The sequence below is a fragment of the Rhinatrema bivittatum genome, chromosome 7 (genome assembly GCF_901001135.1).
Source record: "Rhinatrema bivittatum chromosome 7, aRhiBiv1.1, whole genome shotgun sequence".
Classification (NCBI taxonomy): Eukaryota; Metazoa; Chordata; class Amphibia; order Gymnophiona; family Rhinatrematidae; genus Rhinatrema; species Rhinatrema bivittatum.
Window position 1 is genome coordinate 115261226 of NC_042621.1, and position 23401 is coordinate 115284626.

Sequence of the window (23401 nt, forward strand, 5' to 3'; positions counted from 1 at the left end):
GGACTGCTGCCTGCCCCGCTCCTCGGGACTCTTCCTGGAACTACCCTTCAGTGAGTACCTAACTCCACGGATCTACTCTACCAACTCTAGAGGGATCCTCTCCAGTGTATCCTGTTCCTCGGGCCACAACCATATTCTCATTAGTAGGAACTTCTCCGGTGTACTCTGCGCTGCAGGCCACTACCACTTCACCTCCAGGACCCTCTCCGTGTTCCTGTGCCTCGGACCTCCACCATACCATCTCTGTGGGGAATCCCTCGGTTTACCCTGCACTGCAGGCCACTACCATACCATGACTACGGAGAGACTACCTGGGTATTTCCTGTGCTACAGGTCACTACCAAATCGTCACTACTGAGAGACTCCTTCGGTGTTCCTGCGCTTGCAGGCCATGACCTATAATCACTACAGAGACTTCCTCAGCGTACCCCGCCCTGCGGGCCACTACCGGATCTCCTTCTCTGAGGTATTCCCTCTGGGTATACCCCTCTACTCTGACATCATCACTTCTCCTGCACTCCCGCTCCCTGGGCTGTGTAGTTCTAACTATCTAATAAAGACTCTATTCCACAGCTGTCTCTGACGTCTGCTGGGACCACGCCTCCCGACAGTGAGGCTCACAGGGCTCCTCCCTGTGGGCGGTGACACCTCTCACCTCGGCCCAGGGTCCACATACTAACACACCGTAACACATTGTGCTGTTGCAGGTGCAATGTCAGTAATATAATATATTTAAAAAAAAAAAAAAAAAAAAGAGAGAAAGTCAGTCCATCCGGAAAATGCACAGAATTAAGTAAAGGCAGAACATGCTCCCTTGCCCCTAAAGGCTGTCCCTGGTAGTAATGACTGACAGAGTTGTTGTTCCCCCTCTCAGCAGCTGCCAGTGGGTGGGTGGAAGTGCCGGCCACGCCCCCTCCTGTTAGGTTGGCTTAAGGAGCAGGAGAAAACTCGGCAGCATCTCTGCCTCTGGCACAGAGGAATCCTGCAGGAGCTGACACCCAGGGTACAGCACAAGCATGGTAAGGGGCAGAGGAGACTGGAGGGAGGGGGTACTGTGAAAAAGGGTCATTTGATGGCAATTGTATCCATACAATGAAAAATCATGAACAGCAAAATCAGACCAAGTGCCAGCCATTTCCAATGTGTGCTGGTAGGCGGGAGGCAGAGTGGGAAAGGGAACGGCCTTTAGCCCTCTGGTTAATGAACAGCTAAATTAATTGTTTGTGTGTGGTAAATTGAGTTATAGCCATGGCAAAGTTGTAAACCAGAATGATCTTTTTTTTTTTTTTCTCAGCGAGGCCCGAGACACAAAATTATCAAAGCTGTTTGCAGTGCCCATGAATGCAATTGGAGGTGAAATAAAGCCTCAGCAGCATGATTTCTCAGACAGTGTTAAGGGGAAGAGGGGAGAAAGGTCTCTCTCAGCCTGCTTTGAGATTCATGGGACACCACTGTGCGTTTATGAATGTGTTTTGGAGTTTGTTTTCTCTTGCCCACCATTATCTTACTCTGAATAATGCCGGTTGTTTTGAAATTAGGTGCTGCACTCCCACGCAATCATTATCATCACCACCAGCTAGGACTTCGACAGTGAAATCTTTAGAGCATGCTGTTTTTATAATTAAGTAGGTCTTAATTCATAGAAAAAATAAAACATTCAAGCTGTGTACATGTGTGCTGGTTCTGTGACTTCCAGGTCACATATTTTACTGCACCAATCAAAATCATGTATTTACTGAGAAAAACGACTTTGCATCTTTCAGCTTGTGACTGTCTCAGACTGCTTACTTGCTGTCTCAGGAGGGAATCACGTGGTCTTCCTAAATCATCTCGCTTGGTGCATTTACTGCCTGTGTGGAAAGATGAACTATGCAAATCTGTCCTTTAAGTCCTATGTTCTAGCAGACTCAGTCTCTTTTCTACAAACGGACTCTGCCAGTAAGACACTAGGAAAAGTGCAGATAGCTCTTTAATGGATCAGTGCTTGCCCCTAGTTGGTTTGGGCTGCACTAGACTGGAAAGCTTTGAAGCTGTACCAGGAAGATTTCTTCCAGTTGTACATAATATACAAAATTAAAAAAAAAATGTGTGAGGGAAAGCTCATGGAAGAAATGATTTTTCGCTGCCATGGTCAGAGCATAGGGAGTGACACAGGAAACATTGTACAGCACACAGATGCCGGGAGATCCTTGGGTTTTCTTGGATCCGGTGGAAGGGCCAGTTGTACACAAGTTGGGTCTCTAGCAGATGTGTGTGCGTGAGACACAGAAATGAATGCTGTGTGTTAGATGGTGATAGATTGTTCATTTTTTGCAAAAGTCTGCTGAAGTGCCATGATAAAAGGGTTGCCATTATTTTTTTCAGGACAGGCTGAGCCAGTCCATTGCTTCTATGGTTATATAGTTCTGATTTCAAAACAGGTCTGCAAGCCCATACATACAATGGGATGAAATCAGGACCGGAGAAAGCTGTCCTGCAAAAAAAAGTGGAGCCACTCAACAATTCTACTTGTAAATGCGCGTCATGTGCTGCCATCGGCATTCCGTCCTACCGAGCAGTAATTTATGCAGGGCCATTCTTGGAAAATACCAGTTCCTCCTACTTGAGTGAGTGTATGTAAGGAAAATGTGTTTTTATTAAATGGAACTACCAGGCTATGCCAGGCCTGGATTTGCCTCTGTTGACCTGCAAGCCTGATTTTTTTTTTATAAAGAAACTGGAACTGCAGATTCACAGATAGAAAAATGCAAAATCAGGACTGACTCACTCTGGCCTGCATGATGATCTAGGAAACCTACTTCAAATAAGTTTAAAAAAAAATGTACTGAATTTACAGTATCCTTTCCATTCTTTTTTACCTTTGGTAGAGAATGACCACCTAGTTAGGGTCATAGGGAACCAAGTGAATTGGTTCTGCTTTATCAGCTCCCATTTCAAAGGTTTTAATGTTGATAAACTCACAAAATGCTGTATAAAAATAAGTTAGAAAAGCAAGACTGGCATATATGTTGCTTTTGGCCTAGAGCAAGATGATCAACCTAGAGATGAATCAAGTAAAACAAGAAGCACAAGGACTGAATATTTTATTAATTCTCCTAATTCAAAGTAGAATTTATTTTGAACACCCATACTTTTGTTCTGCCTGTTCCTGCAGTATTAACATCATTGAGGGGTCCAGTGCCACACACACATGGAGATTTCACTACACTGCATGGGCCTAGAAGGTTAGCCTTCCCCCCAATAGAAAGAATTCACTTCTTGGGTCCTACTGAATTGAGGAAGTGGCAGAAGAAAGCAGCCCCAGACATATATTCTTTTCTCTGCCCTTGGAGATCATAAAATCCTCCAAAAAATGGTTACAGGGGCACAAGGAATGCTCCTAAACTGTACTTATTTGTGCACATTAAACATGACTTATGCGCACTATTCATTGTGCACATTTTAAGTGTGCTTTTTTAATATTCCCGATACAATTGTATGCTATTACTTTACTGTTTCAGTTTACTTGATTTTTTAGCACGCGCATTAAGAAAATATGCATTGGAATACAACACTCATTTTTTATTCCTGTCTTATTACATTGGGTCCTCTGAATTACACAACAATTAGTAAAACAGAAGTAGGCAACTCCAGTCCAGAAGTGCCACAAATAGGTCTGATTTTTCAGGACATCCGCAATGAATATGCATGAGAGATATCTGCATACAATAGAGGCAGTGCATGCAGATATACCTCATGCATATTCATTGTAGGTACCCTGAAAACCAGACCTTGCTGTGGCACTCCAGGAGGGGAGTTGCCTTCCCCTGTAGTAAAAGTGATAATAAGAGGTAGCATATATACAGCCTTTAGAGATACAGTATGGGGGTGGGTGAGGGATGATTTTTAGCAGGCCAGGTAAGAACATACCATATTGGGTTAGACCAAGGGTCCATCAAGCCCAGCATCCTGTTTCCAACAGTGGCCAATCCAGGCCATAAGAACCTGGAAAGTTCCCCAAAAATAAGCCTATCCCATGTTACTGTTGCTAGTAATAGCAATGGCTATTTTCTAAGTCAACTTAATTAATAGCAGGTAATGGATTTCTCCTCCAAGAACTTATCCAATCCTTTTTTAAACACAGCTATACTAACTGCACTAACCACATCCTCTGGCAACAAAGTCCAGAGTTTAATTATGTGTTGAGTGAAAAAGAACTTTCTCCAATTATTTTTAAATGTGCCACATGCTAACTTCATGGAGTGCCCCCTAGTCTTTATATTATCTGAAAGAGTAAATAACTGATTCACATCTACTCGTTCAAGACCTCTCATGATCTTAAAGACCTCTATCATATCCCCCCTCAGCCGTCTTTTCTCCAAGCTGAACAGCCCTAACCTCATCAGCCTTTCCTCATAGGAGAGCTGTTCCATCCCCTTTATCATTTTGGTTGCCCTTCTCTGTACCTTCTCCATCGCAATTATATCTTTTTTGAGATGCGGTGACCAGAATTGTACACAGTATTCAAGGTATGGTCTCACCATGGAGCGATACAGAGGCATTATGACATTTTCCATTTTATTCACTATTCCCTTCCTAATAATTCCCAACATTCTGTTTGAAGGTCCACTGATCTTAAAGTTAATTTTCAAAGGCAACCTAAACAGGTGGCTTCCATTTGAACATTTGCTTCTGCAAGGTTGCTTTACTAGGAGCAGGGTCCATGTGGGACAGTGTGTATGAGGATTTGAAAATTGAATCCCTCCCCATGGATATTTTTGCTGCCACCCCAAGTACACTTCTCCCTCTCCCCCCCCCCCCCTCCCCCACCACCCCCATGGCTAAATCTAACTCCCTTGTGAAACTTGGAAGCTAGATTAAAGAGAAAAATATTTTTAGCACCAGGAATTTAACCAATTGTTATCCTGGTAAATCTCTTTTAAAAATTATCCTCACAGTTATGAAACGGCAGCTTTGAACGTTGAGCAAGCGACTGATGTTTGTCTGTGCAGATTATGCATGATTTGTCATGTTTTCTAGAAAGAGGATAATGCTAATGTAGCTATTTTATGATATGTTAAACTATTTAGAGTCAGGCTGTAGACTCTTGGTGTAGTGACAGCAACCCAACCATAATTTTACGAAGAAAACAAATAGGGTAACAACTTAGATACAAGCTTATGAAATGAACAGTCCACATTAGCAGAAATAATTCCCGGTTTAAACAGAGTGATGGAATGGTAGCCTTAATGTTAGTCCAAAGTATAATTACCAGAAACCGGAAAACAATAAATAGAAATATGTTAGCTAAATAATGCAAAGTCTTCTAGCTCAGACAGCATGTAATATGTGAATAATTGAACGTCAAATTCTGAGTATGACAGGCAGAGGATTTGTCTGCAAAATCTAACAAATTTTCTGTGGTGGATCTTAGGGAGATCTAAGCTGGATCAACAGAAATCCACCGTAGAGTAACGAATCTGCAAAATCCAGAGTTGAATTCCCTCTGAAAATCCACTGCAGAGTTTGTAAATCCGTGGCCGCATAGAGCATTTCTGCTGATCCAATACTGATTTTTCTGAATTCTTAAAAAGAAGGTCATTGAATTGATTTGACAAACCTTCAAATATTTTCTGCAGGATCACTGTGCTTTGCAGACTTTTTTTTTTTTTTTTTTTAAGAAGTTTGCACAGCTCTAGAGAGGATCATTGTCCAACAGAAAGGAAAGCTCAAGAAATGTTTATTTTACTGTGGGTCTCTTCTTTCATATCTTGAATATCCAAGCTAACCTATGGATTTAAGAAATGAGGCTGATTAAGTTCCATTTGGATTTAAACCCAGGGCTGAGGTGCAGAGCTGAAGGCAGGAGGAATACATGAACTGGGTTGGGCCGAAAATCGGTGGTGGTCAGATAGAAGGTGTTTAAATGCGCAGTTGGAAACAATTTTGAAATGGAACAGAACTGAGATTGTACTGGAAAGGAAAAAATAACAAAACTAGTAATACAAAAACAAAAAATAGATTGATGCTCTGATGACTTCCTTAGTGCCCAAAATTGCTCTAAATTTATGTATATATGTGCGCAAGTCTGTAATATGACCAAGCTTGGCTGTTTTGTGGCATAAAATATCTGCCCGCTTTATTCAAGGAATTAAATTGCCTCCTGTTTACTTCTCTAGCTGCTGAGCAGTGAAAGTTGAACAGAAGGCTCAGGATGTGCTGTGTCATGTGACCCGAGGTCAGAGTTTCACATTCTCTATCTTGTAAGGGAGGCTGAAAGCAAGCTAGTAAACTGTGCAAACAGGAGCCCTGAGACACAGAGCAGAAACCTTAAGGTCTCATGGCCACATGTTTACTTATATAACCAGTGGCACTGCTTCAACTTAAGTAGATTTGGCATTTTATCCCGAGAGCATGTCTCTGTGCCCTGCTTACCGTCAAAGTGTATAATTTTGCAAGGCCTCACACCACAGGGGCCTTTCTTACTAAGCATTTTCCCATAGACACAAAATGGGAGAAAACTTGTAGTAAATAGCCCCCTAAAACCATTTTGGAAACTCAAAGTATTGGGAATTGTGGTGGTTTACAGATTTAAACTCTAACTTTTGTTGAAGTGAATGTTTAACCCACCCCAAGTTCAGACAGTGATGGTGGAAACTTGCAACAGTGGAGCAAAACGTTGGAGAGACCAGTTTGATAACTTGTCATCTTTAGTGATTTAAAACTTATTGTATCTGACAGGGGTGGGCAACTCCAGTCCTCAAGTGCCACAAGCTGGTCAGGTTATCAAAGTATCCATCCTACATATTCATGAGATGTATTTGCATGCCCCACCTACAGTGCATGCAAATGCATCTCATGCCTATTCATAGTGGATATCCTGAAAATCCAACGGGCTTGCAGTACTCAAGGTCAAGGGTTGCCTACCCCTATTATATTGAAAGAGGGTGGCCATATGTATAGTCCCCCTCTGATATCTGAACTTGGGACCCACAAGTTCTGGGGAAGCTCATGTATAAAATCATGTTTGGAACATTTTTAAGTTGGTTTAATAAAACATATCAACCTGCCAAGAACACCATTTTTCTCCAGGACCAATGCAGCCACTGGAATTCTACACTATGGCACAGTAGGACAAATATTTTATTAAGCAAAAGTAAGTAGGGTCTTTGGAGAAGAATGCTTACTCTTCTGCCCTGCTAATTCTCAAGCCGATGCAGAAAGGTGCATCAGTCGAACACACCTTTGTGCCTATGCTTGAGTGTGGATTTTCTGGGCATTAAACTTTTCTGATGCAGCAAAGGAGTGTGTTCTTTAACAGGAGTACTGCTTAGCGCCCTCGCATAGAAATCCCAGAGAGACTGCATCTGGCTGGCGCACCTTCTATAGTGCTGGAAATTTAACTCCTGGCGTGGGGCTGGAGTTAATTTTCCAGCACCATAAAAAACTTGGTGAAAAAAATAAAAAAATGTAAAATAAAAAAAAATGTCTGGAACTCTCTGGGTAAGTGCCGGCAGCCACCACCACTTAACCAGATAGATACTGATTTATCCATCTATCTGGCAGCGGGAAGCAGCTGCCAGATAGCCGGATAAGTCAGTACTTCTCTGACTATCTGGTGCGGGTTGCTGCTACTTAGCCAGATAAAGTTTTAAAGTTTTGGCATGTTTATTATCTCCTGGTACATTAGTATAGCATTAGCTTACTGCATTGGGAGTTTAAAAAAATCTGGGAGTTAAAAATGTGTGCTAAAAACCAGTGCACATTTTCGTAGCACCCAGATTATTGCATCAGCCTGTCTGTTGGCCTGTGCATGTTTGCCACACACTGCATACTTGCAAGCGCACAAGAAAAATAAATCATTCTAGAGATCCTGAACACTCCTTGTTTGGTTCAGGTTTTGTCAGGGCCAGACAGCAGGATATGGCGTTTGTCTCTGAGGCACTTGTTAATCAATTCTGTCTCTTATCTCGTTGCTGGGATACCTGGAAGGAGTTTATCAGGGTTATCAGTGACGCCTCAGTGAGGGAAAGGTAATGACCAGCTGCACAGCAGCTGTGTTTACGCAGAATCTTCTTGCTGTTAATTAAAAATAATGCTCATCCACGCCAGGAATCGGAGCAGCCATGAGGACTAGATTCAAGTGGAGAAAATGTATCAGAAAAGTTAACAAAGCATTGTAGGAGATAGCAGTAAATTGTTAGAATAGTAATCTATTCTCTCCTACTGGCAGGAGTTTTTGTTTTCATTTTCCAAATTCTTTGACTAGCCTAGGAATTAAGCTTAAAGTATGGCAATGTCCGTATTGCACTGTAGTTTCACTCTATGTACTAAACCGATGCCATGCCTGTTACATCTACGTGGATGCAAATAGCAAGCTCATGGTTTATTGGGGCCCTTCTGATGAGATGCTGCAGCGCAAATGATTCCTGGTTCCTCTGAATGCAGAGCTCGCGCTCTCTCTGTAGCTCTTCTCACACATCTTCATTCGCAACTGTACCTGTCTCCCTGACTTAACACGTCTCAGAACCCTGAATATTCCCTCATGCCAACTGGAACCTTACAGGTAGTGCAAAAACGCCTATGTGGGCCATGCATGAGCAACACAAATTTTAAGAAGCCGGGAAGGATGCGTGTACATACCCGTGTGCATGTCAAGAATAAGGAGACAGAAAAGGGGCGGGGCATGGGTGTTCTGGGGCGGGGCCAAGACTTGCACACGTAATCCTGAATTTGCAAAGGCTGATCATGGCGCACATTGCTTTGTTATCTGATTAACTTTCCTGCTGGTTCTGATGAGATTTGGGAGAGAGAATCTGAGGGGTACTTTCAACTCGGGGGGGGGGGGGGGTTTGGGGGGACGGGATGGTGTTACATTGGTCTGCCTGGGGGTGCAAGGGTCTGTATATGTCTATCTTTTTTATTCAAATGGAAAAAAAGGAAAAAAAAAAAAAAAAGAAGAATGACCACTAAGTGGATTATTCTGTTCTTTGAAGGCCCAGAGAGTTGGAGTTTGGAGGGAAAGGAAGATTTCATCCCTATTCCAGGCTTGTTATGGTTTGCAGGCTGACACCATAGTCAATCTTGTTTGGGGGTCTTTGACGGATTTCTTGTAGTTATAAGATTTTATGTTCGTGTTGTAAGAGGGTTACTGAAAACAAATATAAAATTACTTGGAAAAAAAGAGCTGAGTTAAAAAAAATTGTTTGAAGTTTGAGCACCTTATGCAAAGTGACTTTTTTTTGTTTTGTTTTGTTTTTTTAATAAAAGAAATGGAGCCCAGTAAAGGTTGGTTGCTCTGAATTGTTTTTGTTTATCCTCTCAAGAGATAAAGAAAAGTGTTTTGAGGGTTAATAAAACTTTGTAAAGTTTGGGCACTGTTTGGGGGTGGTTCTCACCACACAGAACAAACCAGGAGTCCAGCACACATACAGGCCGATGCAATACCGTGAGCTCAGGCTAGCGCACAGGTTAAACCCTTGGTTGGACGCACGTCCATAATTCCTTTTGGAAGAAGGGGATTAGTGGGTCCAAAGCATGTGCCCAAACCATCACACAGCTAATAGCACTAATCACATGTAAATGCCAGAGCTGGCGTTAAAGTCTTGAGGAACCCCAAAAGTTTACAGAAAAGCAGAAAATACTGTTTTTCTGTGGTTCCTCCAACTCATTATCGAGGTGTTATTAAGTCAGAGGAACCACAGAAAGCAGCAACGTGAAAAAAAAAATGTCTTGCCGGCAGTCAGGTTATGAAAATGGATGCTCAATTAAGAATGCCCATTTTCCTAACCCACACACAGCCACTGCTCCTGGGTTCCTGATGCCATGGAAATGCTAAGGGTGCACAATTTATCCCTAGCGTATCCTTTTTGTCACAGTGGCTCATTGGCCTATTGCATTGGGTGCCCAAGATCGTGTGCGCATTAAAAAAACCGCATCCACTTTGGATGCACGTTTTTAGCACATCAGCCCGATAGCATCTAATCGAAACCAAGGTAGGCATAGGAACAGTGTTTCTATCATTCTCTGATTGTGGTTTAGGACTCCCTGACTGCTTCCCACCTCACTCTCTCCTATTGATAGCAACAATGTTTGCCTTTAGGAGATTCTCCTGCTGAGAGGGAAAAACAAAAGGGAGGGGGTCCTGCTGGGGAAACAGAAACAGAGGGGTTCTTGCAGTGCTCTCCTGAGTCTGGGCTGCAAGAACAGAAGGAGCAAGTCTGCCCAGTTCATCTGCACAGAGCCTAAAGAGTCCCTCGGGTTTGAATAGAAATTGTCTGAATTGTCCATAAAGAAGCTGTGTGGTTAAAAAAAAAAAAAAAAAAAAAAAAAAGTGCTGTTTTGGGGTTTTCTGTGCTAATTCAAAGCCTGGGTTTGAAAGTGTAGCTGAATGCATGTGAAGTTTGGCCTCTATCAAGTTGTGGTTAGATTAGATTTATTAAGCTGGAGCAGCACATGAGAATTCATCCTTGCTCCATTTGAGAATTTAGTTTAGTTTTAGTGTTATTAAAATCTGTTAATCTCTTATGCCTGGGTACCAAGCGATGTATAGAACAACATACATAATATCAAAGAGAATGAGAGAGAGAGAGTGAAAGCTAAAAAATATAATTTGGCTGTAAGAAAAGTCAGAGTGAAAAGCTGACCAGACAAATATTGCTAATCGATATGAAGATAAGAAGTTCAGAATGATTATTTTGTACATCTCCTTGGGAGTTATAGTTGGCTACAGTAGGAAAACCTTAGTTTATTAAAAAGTGTTTCAGCAAAGACAAGCTGAACACTGTAATAATCTGTGGTTCCCTTTGGAAGAGAGCATTCTGGAGGTCTTCTGTAGTGTCTGCTGAAAAGTTGTTTTTTTTCCCTATACATCAAATATACAGACTCTTGTAGCAATTTCAGGCTGCAGTTTGTAGAGACCTGGCAGAAATGATTACCCACCAGTGCATCCAGAAAAATTAAGCAAAGTATGGATTGTGAGAGGCTGTATGCAGAGTGCTGTAGAGAAGCAGAGGGATGTAGCATGAGAGGTGCCTGTATAAATATGACCATCTTCATCTGCTTATAATGACATAATGTCCACCTCAGTGCAATCAGCCTTATTGGTCATAAGCCTCATTCTTCATATGTTTATGTTTTTTTATTATCTAAATTTTTTGCTTTATCGTTGCAATTAAAATGGAAAACAAAAAACATTTGTTCATAGAAAACCATATGCTTACTGAGTCCTTATGACCAATGATTGTATTGGCAAATTGCATTGAAGTGGACATTATGTCATTATAAGCAGATGAAGCCCTAGGTACTTTCTGCCAATTGCTAAAGTTTGTTTTATTAAAATTGCTTCATCTTAAAATAATAGAAAGATATATTTGAAGTGTCACAATAATAAATTGTCATTTCTTCCAAACAAAATTTACTTGGCTCTGGTTTCCTCTCCCTGCCTCCAGGAGACTAGATTGGGTGGGTTTCTGGGCCCTTTTAATCTGCAGAACCTGATAGGGAAAAGGAGTTCTTTTTCTGGCAGCCAGCAAGAGAATGCATCTCAGAAAACCCTCTCAAATTTCCCTCGGTTACTGTGTGTGGGAAGATTTTTATATTCCTCTGGGCATTACAGTATTAAAGGAGAAGATTTTCAAGAGTGTCATCCTGGTATATTCCACAGTGAAGAAACATAAAAAAAAAAATCAGTATCTGCCAAATACCAACTGAACCAGAGGAGAAGAGCTTCCCTGGAAGAGCAGACAAAGGATTTAAAGGTACAAGGGTCTTATTCCACAGGAGGTGGTTTCCTGATAGCCTTACCTAGGAAATCCCCACATTACAAGGGAAATCCAGGGAGCAATTTAAACAGCTGTACTTGTAATTATTTCACAGCTCTCTTTAATGGAGTCAAGTGTGGAGCTTGTTTTGTTCTATTTTTGTGAAATCATTATACTGCAAATTACAGGAAAATGGAGCCCAGAGGTGTTACAGATGTCTTTGCGAGGTATGTCAGCAGATACAGGGTAAAGGAGGACTTGGATTGCCCAGGTTCCAGTGGGAATAAAGTTGGCACATATGACAAGCAGGGGCGGATTCCCGATGACGGACCGGCCCGGGGATTCGCCGCTCCGGCCGGCCCCGGAGATTCCACGTGGTCTGCCGCGCACGGCTCTGTCACAGCCGCGCTCGGCAGACCACATGACTAGAGCAACCAGCCCTCCGGGGGATGCCCAATCCACCCCCGATGACAAGGCAGCTACTCCAGGGATAATGAAGCATATTATGCTGAGCATGGAACTCATTCTTAAGCCTGCAAGTTCACAGGTATAGTGAACTGCAAAAAATTTAAAGTTCTGGGCAAGAAAATACTCTGGGAAAAATTCTATGGAAAAGGTTCCCAATTTGTATAATTTAGATTCTTTTTCTCTGTTTGGAACTTCATTGCATATTTGGTTCCATAGGATCCAATATAGATCTTGATTGGATGTCACCACTATCTATAGACACAGGATTGATAGGATGCTGATAATGTCTTCTGAGTCCAGAAGTATGTGAAATAGTCTCACTGCTGTTAATGAGGTTCATCAGTGGACATTTGTTGTATAACATCCACGTCATAGCTGGTTTTATGGCTAGATACAACATTTTCCACCAAGTACATGCTCAGGAGTTTGTGTGTCCAAGGTGTACTAGCACAGTTTCTTCTCTGTGTAATTCACAGTCTCATATTAAGTTGCTTGGATCATCATGCAGCTGAGAACTTCCAAGTTGTGTTGCTTAGGCCTCCACTAGATTCAATTTCACATATCTTTGTTTCAGATGACTGGCTTTTACCCTACAAGCCATACTTGGGCATAGCATTAGCTTAGTACTTAAAATAATATTGACTGTTTTTCAAAAAAGACAATGTAACTGACACACCTCCAACATTAAAGGAAATTATATATGCGAATGGCATTTACGATGACGTCCAGTATGAAGTCAATCTAATCCTATTTTTCCATTATTTCCTATGATGTTGGAGGTGTATCAGTTACATTGTCTTTTTTGGTTAATAGAATGACTACCACCTCACAAGTAATTCTTCTTTAGAGATTTGGATAGCATATTGAATGATTTTTATCATGTATCACTGGGGATGAGGCAGTGATGATAACTGGCTGAATTTATCCCACTTTACTGGCAGGATGGACCCCATAGGTCAATCTCTAGGGTTCCCCAGACAGTGGATGATTGATGGAGTCTAAGCCAAGGTAGTCCAAGATCAAGAGGACTGATCAGGCCCAAACTGTGGTCACACAACCTGGTAAAGGTTCTCCGTCAACAGACATTAAGGTGATGATAGGACAACCACATTGGCATAATAGTGACTATTGGATAAAGTTGCCCCTGACTCCAGAGTCTACTAGGGCTTCAATTTGAACTGAGTGTTTTCTATAGGTGAGAAACACAGGTATCATTAGTTGTGGAGAGGAAGCCGGAGGATGCAAGGCTATGTTCCCAATGAGGCTTCTTTTTACAAAACTTTTCTGTCTCAGGGGACACAGACTGATGAAATGGTCTTGTGGAGTATAGTAGAGTCAGAGATTGGGCGATCTTCATCTTTGTTTCTTATCGAGCGAAAGTTAGATATCCAATTGCATGGGTTCTTTGAAGGGAACCATCCTTGAAGGTTCTGGGATGGGTTGTGAGAGATTTAGAGATCTAGGAACCACAGGTGTAGTGTGATGGGAGCTTTTCTTTTCCTAAGCTTGATCCTGGAATCTGAGATCTATTTGAATAGTCAGGGCAACAAGTGCTTCTAGGATCGGGAGAAGATCTGAGGCTGTTAGTTTGTCTTTTATTCTCCCAGATAACCCTTAACAAAAATGGCAGTTTGGCTGTCTTCGCCCCAGCCAAGTTCAGAAGCTAGGGTACGAAATTCTACTGTGTACTCGCCGACCGAGCAAGTGCCTTAATGATTAAGAAGAATTTCTGTAGCAGCAGATGAGAGGCAACCAGGCTGGTCAAAGATCAAGCAAAACTGTTGTATGAAGTTAGTCAAGTTCCTGAGAAGTAAGTCATCTTACCCCTACAAGGGGGAAGCCTAAGCAAGAGTAAGGCTGTCTAACAAGGAGAGAATATACATAATCTTGATGTAGTCTGAACAAAAATGAGTTGACTGTAATTCAAACTGCATCTTGCACACGTTGAGGAATCTTCTACACCCCTTAGGATCACCACTATACTTTGGAGGTGGCAGAAGTTGAATCAGGGATTCCACGGCCTGGATGGGTGCCAGTGCACGATTCATTGGGGCAGATACTGGAACAGAAGCTGGACGTGGAGCTTGTAACAACATATCTAGGCGCTGAGTCAAGGTCTGTGTACTGAATCTTTTATTTGATAAAGTTGCTGCATGAACTGGTACAGGAGACCAATCAATTCTGTTTGTTGCTCCTGCATCTGGAGGGACAGGGCAGCACTGGTCCATCATGGGGATCCATTCACAGAACTCATGGCCTCAGAAAACTGTTGGGAACCGTGTATGTGTAAACTCCTTTTGCCATGGCAGAACCTCAAGGAGGGGTCCCAAAACTCACGCCAACAGTGGGTGAGTGAGTCTTGGCATGGGCCAGGCAATGACAGAGTCCAAGAGTCTATGTGAAGATATGGCTGAGACTGAAGATTTGGCAAAGGCAAGGCTGGTAGCTGAAGCAGAGCTGAAGACTGAAATAGGCAGAAAATTGAAGCGGAGCTGAAGCCGGGAACCAGGCAGAAGATGAAGCCAGGAACAAACGGGAGACTTGAACAGGCTAAAGCTAGAACAGGGCAAGAGCCAGACTGGAACTGGAACCAAGAAGAAGAAGGAACCAGGCAATCTTCTTGCTGAGGCAATGCTGGAGTATCCAAAGAGCCTTTTTATAGGGCAGCTGGCAAGACCTCATATGAGGGCATCATAGACCTTTCCTGCCATGGGCCCCTTAAGTCCGGCTGTGTCATGCATGCATCTAGAGAGCCGAGGAGTGGTGGTGGCCATGCATCAGCAGCATTTCCCGGCCACAGGGAGCAGCAGCATTGGACTGGCAGTGTCAAGGTGAGTAAGGCTGCTCGTGGGGCCGTCCCTCAAGCGGTGAGCCTAACACCTTGGTTTAGTGTTTTGAAGAATGAATCATCCCAAATAAATCCCCATTGCTTTACTATGAGAGGCCATTAGAGGCTGCAGGATGTTGACAGACAGGGGAAACTGAAGCATCTGGTGAAGGATGGAACATTTCAAGCCACCTCCTCCACACTTCCAAACCAGCATCCCCTACACATGTAAAGATAGACACACCACATCCTCCCACATCCAAAACACACCCTTGTATATACATCCAAAAACACAATTCCATACACACTTCCACCCTCCCACAGATATACACACATCCCACTCACACTCACTCCCATACACACACCATATATACCATACATATACACAATCCAGACCCAACACCCCCCCCCCCCCCCACACACACACACAGCCCCTAGCACATACAGAAACCCTCTATATCCACATACATAACCCTCCCCAATAAACATGCACACTCAGACCCACAGGCAGAGATGTCTGAAATCTATTACTGTATGTGCATTTATATAACCCACTCTTTCTTGCCTGCTTTTTAAAGTCTGAATTTACACCAGAAGGTTTTGTGGTAACTGAGCAATTGGAGGATAATGCTTCAGTTTTCCTCTGGGCCTTCTGGCTGGGGTGGAGGGGCTTTGGGAATGGAGCTCTTGCCAACATTCCATTACATCTACCGAAATTGCCTCTCATATAAGCACAACACTCCTATGTAAGACCGCAGATGCATACATACCCACAAAAGCACCTTTCAAGCTTCTCTCTCCCCCCTCCCCCTTTCTTTACCCCAATGTGGCAACAAGTGGAGCATGTAAAGAGGGAAAACCATACTGTACTCAATATGTAATGGAAGAACCACCTTAGGCTCGCTGTTCTAGCTAGCACCATGGTTGTTTCTGATACATAAATTGTTAATATAGATATTACATAAATTGTAATATCTGTGTAAACATGTGGTACACAGCCTCAGACCCAGGCCAACTCAGCTGTTTTATCCTTCCAAGGCAGATAACAACATAGTAACATGAATTTTAATTGTAATTGGGTAATGATACATGTGGTATGTCTGAAGTGCTTTTGGCAAAGGGGCTTAGAAAACACAATATTATTAGTATAGATAAATCAATACAGCAGCACAATATTAATCTTGTTTCTATATGATACATAGAAATGTCTTCTGTGAGTGTGTGAATTTCCTGGCCCCAAGAGCTTACACGGAGTTCAGGCTATTTTTCAGCACTGAAGGCTGAGAATGTTATGAATCTCCTGATAGAGCAGTAAATGTGCTAGCCTATAATTATGAAGAAAAAAAAATGAAAATCGCTCTATTGCTGTCACCACTGGAAAATGGATCTGAGCCAGTGTGAGATTGCCCTGGAGGCACTGTCCCAAGAGAGGACCTGCCAGTTAATTTTAAACTTTGATTCTAAAGACAACTGGATTCCTTGCACACTGTGATACCGGTTATTAAATCCAACAGTGTTTGTCAGAGCAGTATGTTTGTCAGAGCAGTATGTGACCGGTGCAAGTTCAACAAAGAATTGCTTCAATACTGTTCACACAAGTGATTGATGAATTACAAGTGACAAGCCCGGATTCGGTGTGTTCACTCATATTCCTTCATCCTAGGAAATCAGCACAAGTATATAGTTCAATAAAAGTTATTGCAGTCTGCAGTGTGTTGCTTTCTAGCATATATATATATATATATATATAACTACATATCCTTATTTATCTTTTCCTGCATCTCTGGATTATTATTTTTTTTTTTACAGAATAAAAAAGATTGCACAAAAGGAAGGCAAATTACAGGGAAAGAAATATTTTGTCCAACAAAAATTTCTTTGTAGTTGATTTTGAGAATAAAAAGGGACATTGTACATTGTAGTAATGTCATAAAAAAATCCAATCTTCTTCTTAAGCTGTTTGGTTCCCAGAATATTAGTTGAACACCATTTTTTTTCAATTATCAAAATGGAAGAATTATCCAAATTGTTCAGTTCAAGTATTACATTAACGCTGTTTCAGTGCATAAACGGTCTAAATTAGTTCCAAATTATTTATGTACTGCTATAAATCACTTTGTGAATTTGAGAATTGGGGATAGCTGAAGGTACAACCTGTGTTCTCCTTGCTTATAATACTATCAGAAAATGGATTGATGGTTATCCAAAATGAAGAGAGAATGTAGCTTGAATTTACCAGTCTAATTCTACAGTACAATATCTAACTTAAGAAAATGCATAGCAATCACAACATCTTGAAGTCATACAGCTAAACATATGGCATACCTCTGTCCTGTTTTCACAGTATTCCAGATTTGTCTTTAGATTGAGGGGATTATTGTTCCTCAAATGGCTAGTTTGTTAGGAAGAGAAAAGATAGTAGAGTGAAGTTACATGGGGCAGCTTTGCAATGTAAAATATTTGAGATACTTAAATGAAGCTTTTTGCCAAAACAGGAAATGTTTGGTGATCATTTGAAATGGTTGCCTACTAGAAAATTCTGTGCCATGCTAGTGTTATGGGTGCTATAGGTCATTGATTTGTATTAGAACTGTGTGGGGAGATACTGAAGGTGCACATCGAGGTTCCATGTTCAAACTTTGTCCTTGCTGCTTCATCAATTCAGTCTTTCATCATAGATGTGGTTCTCACAGAGATGTCTTTCTGGTTTGGTTTTGTTACAGGCAGGGAAAGCACACCAGTTGAGTCCTGAAGAAAGGGACCAGCTGCTGCCCAATCTGAGGGCTGTGGGATGGAATGAAATTGAAGGAAGGGACGGAATTTACAAGGAGTTCGACTTCAAGGATTTTAATCGGGTATAGTAAGGATACCTCTCCCTCAAAGATAGATTGATACATGGCACTTGGTTAAAGCCAGGGAGCTTGGGTTTTCTCCAAGCTCATCCAATCATACCTTGGCTCCTGACATTCATACACCTGTCATGTTCAATATTTGAAAGCTGACTTAACCGTGCCCATGTAGAAGTAATGGTATCTTAATTTTGTTGCTATCATTTATTCCTTTCAGATATAGAATTATTTATTTATTTGTTTAAATGGTTTCTGAATCCACAGCAGTGCCTGTGGATTCAGAAAAGGGTTACATTCTAGCACCTGTTTCTTGCACGGTGTTAAGTTATTAGCATGCACTGAAAGTCTTGGAATCCCCTGTACCAATCAGCCCTTTCACTTTTAGTACGGGGAATTTCCTCTCCCACCCCCAAACTTGCTCTAACCCAGAGCAGCATGAGCACCCCACCCGCATCACAGGATACCCTCAGCACCGTCCCATGACACAGCATACACCTCGATATAGCATCACCCCACTTCCCGAGGCCACTTACCAACCCATAGATGGTGAAATGCCTGCCGGTGGCATCGTTCAGTGTCGGCACTGACATGCAGCCAGGGTCTTGTAGGCATTTCATGAATCCCCAAGGCTCAACCATTAACAACCACTGGTATGCCAGCAAATGCAGAGAGAGAACAGCAGGGCTGGGTCAGCAGAGCCCTCAACACAAAGAAGGGTGCGATAGATCTGCTGCCACCCTACCTTTTCTTACATCTTCACCTCTGCCCCTGTGCACTATCCTCCCCCTGGCAGTGCTTTTTACCTACCGCAGCTGCCTCCTCTGCTAGCTTCCCTTTCAGGTTGGGACTGCATGGGGCCAGCAGGTCTTACGAGACCTATGGGGTCCTGCATGGCTCTGACTTCACGTGGAAGCCTTTGGATGAGGAGGCAGCAGCCGTTGAGAAGTACTCATACTGACGAATGCTTGCCAACGTAAGGGAATCACAGAGGACAGGAGAACAGATGACTATGTGGGGTGGGAGAAGAAGAAAATTGATAAATTCCTCCAGGGGGAGGAAGAAGAGAGGTGAAAAAAAACTGATTGCATCAAAGAGGGAAAAGAAGAAAACTGATATTTGTGTCAGGGGTGGGAGAACGGAAAGGAGGACAGATGAGGCAGATAAGTGGGGCAGAGGAGCTGTGTAGGGAAGAAAACTGTTGATTATTGTGCCAAAGAGAGGGAAAGGGAAGAAAATTGACAACTGCACAGAGTTTGGGGGAATGGAAGTCAGATGATTGGGAGGGGGACAGATGATTGATGGGAAATAACATTGATTATTGGGGAAGAGGCAGAGAAATTTGATAGTGTGTGGTAGGGAAGAGGGACAGATGACTGTGCCGGGGGGGGGGGGGGGTGATGGAGGCAAGATGATTTGCCAAGGCCAGACAGAAGGCCCATCCCCCTAAATCCCTGACTATAAGATGGAGGGAGGACAGAGAAGAAGCAGAGCGAAAGGGAAAGAGGCTGGAATTGAGATACAGGCAAGGTGATGGGTTAGGAACATGGGAGTGAGCACTGAGGGGGAGAGGAAGAGAGGATGAATAACAGGAGATATTGCTCCAGGCTGAGACAGAAGATAAGAGGGGAATGGAGATGGGCGGGCTCTGGGAGGGCCAAAGGGGTGGGAAAAGGGACACAGCTGGCTAGGTTTGTCTGTCTGGGGAAGAGGCCCAGGGATCTTTGGGAGGGAAGAGGGAAGGCGTGAATGGGGAGCTGAAAGGGCTCAGGCAGCAGTGCAAGTGCAGATCTGGATTTATAAGAGGGGTGGCTGCCAAGAAGCAGCATCTTACGGGACAGAGTGAGGGGAAGTGCAGTATGGTGGAATGGTGGTGGAAGGGGAACAGTTTTGGTGACGGTAGGGTGGGTGGCACTATCTAGAGAGGGGCTGGAGGGATGGTGGCAGTGCAGAAGGCAGCATCTGCAGGGAAAGGTTATGCAGTATGGGTTAGATGGGCGTGGGAGGTATCCAGAGGGTCAGAGGGAGGGAGATGCAGCTGCATCATCAGGAGGACAGATGAGGGAGAAGAGGAGAGGATGAGGAGTGCAAGACAGCAAATGGGATGTGTGGGAATGGGGTGACACGGAGGGGTGAGAGTGGCGGAGATGATGGGATAATGGGGAGAACAGTGAGTGGAGGGGAGGGGGAAGAAGAGAGAATGGAGAGTGAATGAAATAATGGGGAGGGATAGAGAGGTAAAAGATTAGAGGGCAGAAAAGGATGAGTGATAGTCTGAGAAAGAGGAGGTAGTTGGGAGAAGAGTCCCCCTTTATGTGTGTATGTGGCCGTTGGGTGAGGTGGGGGAGAGCTGTAAGCCACAGGCCACTGAAATGAGACAATGATGCAAGAGAACAAGAAGAAGAGAGGAAGATGGAGTTTGAAAAAAAACTGAGTAAAAAGAACACAATGTTTCAGGAAAAATCTATCTGACTTGAAACTAGAAAAAAAAAATATTCAAACGCGTTCAACAGGTTATAAAAATATTTTATTTTACGGGAAGATTTCTTCAGCATATCTTGACCACAACTACCCACTGTGTAGACATGGGAATTTGAGATTAGACACTGTACTAATATCCGGTGCATTCTCTGACTCCCCTAATGTAAATGTCACTGTCTGCCACTGGCATTGGCTATGATGCAGGCAGGAGGTCTCCAACATCGCTCCTGTCCTTGAAGATCCCATCCTTCAGGACTTGTAAGAACTAGGTCCAGAGGGTTGGGTGGCCTTTAAGGAAAGATGCTGTTGGGAGGATGACATGGGGGAACAGGGTCCCTGTGTGTGTGTGTGTGTGTGTGTGTATGTATATATATAAGAATATATAGGACTCCACTGAAATCTCTACTAAGGAGTGTGGTCAAGCAGCGAGTGAGGCAGAGGAGAGGAATGTACCATCTCTGCCACAGCATCCCCACTGGAGGCTGCTACAATGGTTTATTCCTGCTTATGTATTAGCAAGTGGACCCTGGTGTCTGTGTGGATTTTTTTCGTTTGGATTTAAAAGAGCATGAGCTGCTTCTTTTCGTTTCCTTTATGCCCTAAGTGTTGTCTGAGGAGTTTTTGTAAAGAGATTTCTTTCAGCTCATATTCAGTGGTTAAAAGTTTCTCTCTTTTTTTTTTTAATTTTATTTTTATTCAACTTTTAAATTATTATAACATTATATTATAAATTAGAATTACAGGCATTTAAAGCAATTACATAATTCTATAATAACCTCTACCCTGAAATAGATTGCCTGTACATGACATAGGAAATCCACAAGCTATTTAACAGAAATCAAGCAGTACATCAAATATAAACTATACTGTTATCCAAAGAAAATGGAGAGTGCACTGAGTCTTAACTAAATACATGCTTCTAACCGCTAATCTGTGCGTTTCTCTCTTTTTGTTTACTTTTGTTTAGAATTTTTTTGTTGGAAGGAAGTATTACTCACACTTTCCTACTTGAAAGCAAGCACATGAAGATTATATACATACATACATATATATATATATATATATATATATATATATACACACACACACACACACGTTATCTGGGTATCCCTCAATCTGCAGGATTATTTTGCCAATCTTGCAATTGGTACAGAGCAGTAAGTACCCAGTGGTAGCATACCAGGGTGGAGGGAGGAGGAATTTAACCACCACCCTGGTGCTCACTTTCAGGATAAATATTTAAAATTTAAACAGGGGAACAAGCTACCTACACAAAAACAATGAATTAACAAAAAAGTAGGCACAGTATCGCTCAAACCACCTTCGGCTTATGACCATCATCACTTGCTCTAAATTTCTGTTTTTTATTTTTTTGCTTTGGTAGATCAAAAAGTGAAAAAGATCACACGTCAATTCATTTGTGCACTTTTATCAAGCTTTTTAGACATTGATGTATTTCATTATGATTGGACATCAATGTTTTGACTGGTGTTGCATCAGGGGATCTAGAATTTAAAAAAATAAAAATAAAAACCATTGGCACCCTGATTCCAAAAACCAAGAGTTTAAAATCCATTCTCTTGATGTGCACATTTGATGACCGTTCCTTTTTCCAAAAGAATTTTGTGATACACTGGTACATTCACATGGACTGCCTGTTTGGCAATTGTTTAATGCATATATATATATATATATGAGATATATTGTTTTAAAAGTGGTTTGAGAGATACTACCCCTACTTTTTTGTTATTCATGGCTTACTTACTGCAGACAGCTAAGGAGGTGTCCACAAGGTAAAACACTGGAGAGATTAACAGCAAGCAGTGGATCCCAGGTGTTTCAGGGGAATCCCTAAAGGGGATAGGAGGACCCCTTTTTCCAGTTTGCCCTGGCAGCCTCAATGGCCATCCAAAGAAAGAGAAAGGATCCTGGACGAACCACAGATTTGCTAATTTCACTTGTACTGAGGATAGTATCCAAGAGACTTGCATCAAGTACCATATTATTCATGTCTGAAACATTTCTTAAGTAAATTTGTTGTTGGAACAGTCCTACAGTGCCTCTCATAAGAAGATAATGCATGTAACGCCCAGAGCCTTCCTGGTTTATCTCCCCGCCCCGCGCACATACTGTAGAGGACCTGCAATCAGGGCCCATAGCAGGAGTTCGTTACTTAGTCCTGGTACTGAGTGTGTGTACCCCATTACCCTAAGCCTTAAGGTGATGGGGCACATACTTCCCCACGTCAGAGCTATATAGACTGTAGCTCTTTAAAATTATTTTTTAATCTGTTGGACAGGTCTGAATTTTTTTTTTCTATTTTCAATTCAGAGTGGAGCTTGCTCCAAATCTTATGTACTTTTTTTTATTCCATTTGTTTTTCAGACTCCTCTTTCCTCTCTTCTTTTTGTTCTCTTGTCTCTACAGTGACTTGCAACTTACAGCTACCCCCCCGCCCCCCCCCCCCCACACACACACACACACACAAAAGGGACTTTTCTTCTTTAAATATGAAGGACAAGACTTTGGGATCAGCCCTAGTGATGTATAGCTATAGATCGATGACTAGTTTGATCCTTAATCCTTGTCCTTCATCTTTAAATGGTTCTTACTTGTATCATTAATTAAGTGTAGTCTCGCCCTCTCTTTCCATCAAAGGCCTTTGGATTCATGACCAGAGTCGCTCTGCAGGCTGAGAAGCTCGATCACCACCCTGAGTGGTTCAACGTTTATAACAAGGTAAGGAGAAGAGGGTGCGGCTGTTTGCAGTGCACACGCTTCTGTTTTATATAAAAATAGCCAATTGCAACAAAAGTGTTCCAGGCTAACTGCATAGACACCTTTCAGAGTAGAGCTGGGAACTTCAGTCACCATTAGCACTTGGCTCTATGTATCCTATGATGAGAGAACTGGAGCTCCAGTTTTTGTTGTTTTAGCTAAACTGCTTAGAATTTCAGCACTAGGTGAATAAGGGCCTCGTTTACGAAGCCTTTTTCCAATAGACAAAATGGGAGAAAAGCCTTAATCAATCAGGCCCT

At 42.4% G+C, this 23401-nt stretch overlaps 1 protein-coding gene across 2 annotated transcripts in view; it reads left to right on the plus strand.

Annotated features, from left to right (window-relative positions):
* Window positions 1–872: 872 nt before the first annotated feature.
* PCBD1 (pterin-4 alpha-carbinolamine dehydratase 1) overlaps window positions 873–23401 on the plus strand; it is a 31581-nt gene continuing 9052 nt past the window's right edge. Inside the window, exons 1-4 of one of the 2 annotated variants that reach the window (XM_029608950.1) lie at window positions 912–1019; window positions 6159–6217; window positions 17760–17891; window positions 23022–23102. In XM_029608950.1, coding sequence (XP_029464810.1) covers window positions 23034–23102 — 69 coding nt within the window. In that variant the 5' untranslated portion in view covers window positions 912–1019; window positions 6159–6217; window positions 17760–17891; window positions 23022–23033. Of the gene's footprint in view, window positions 1020–6158; window positions 6218–17759; window positions 17892–23021; window positions 23103–23401 lie in introns of both variants that reach the window. The other variant, XM_029608949.1, reaches the window with a different exon arrangement.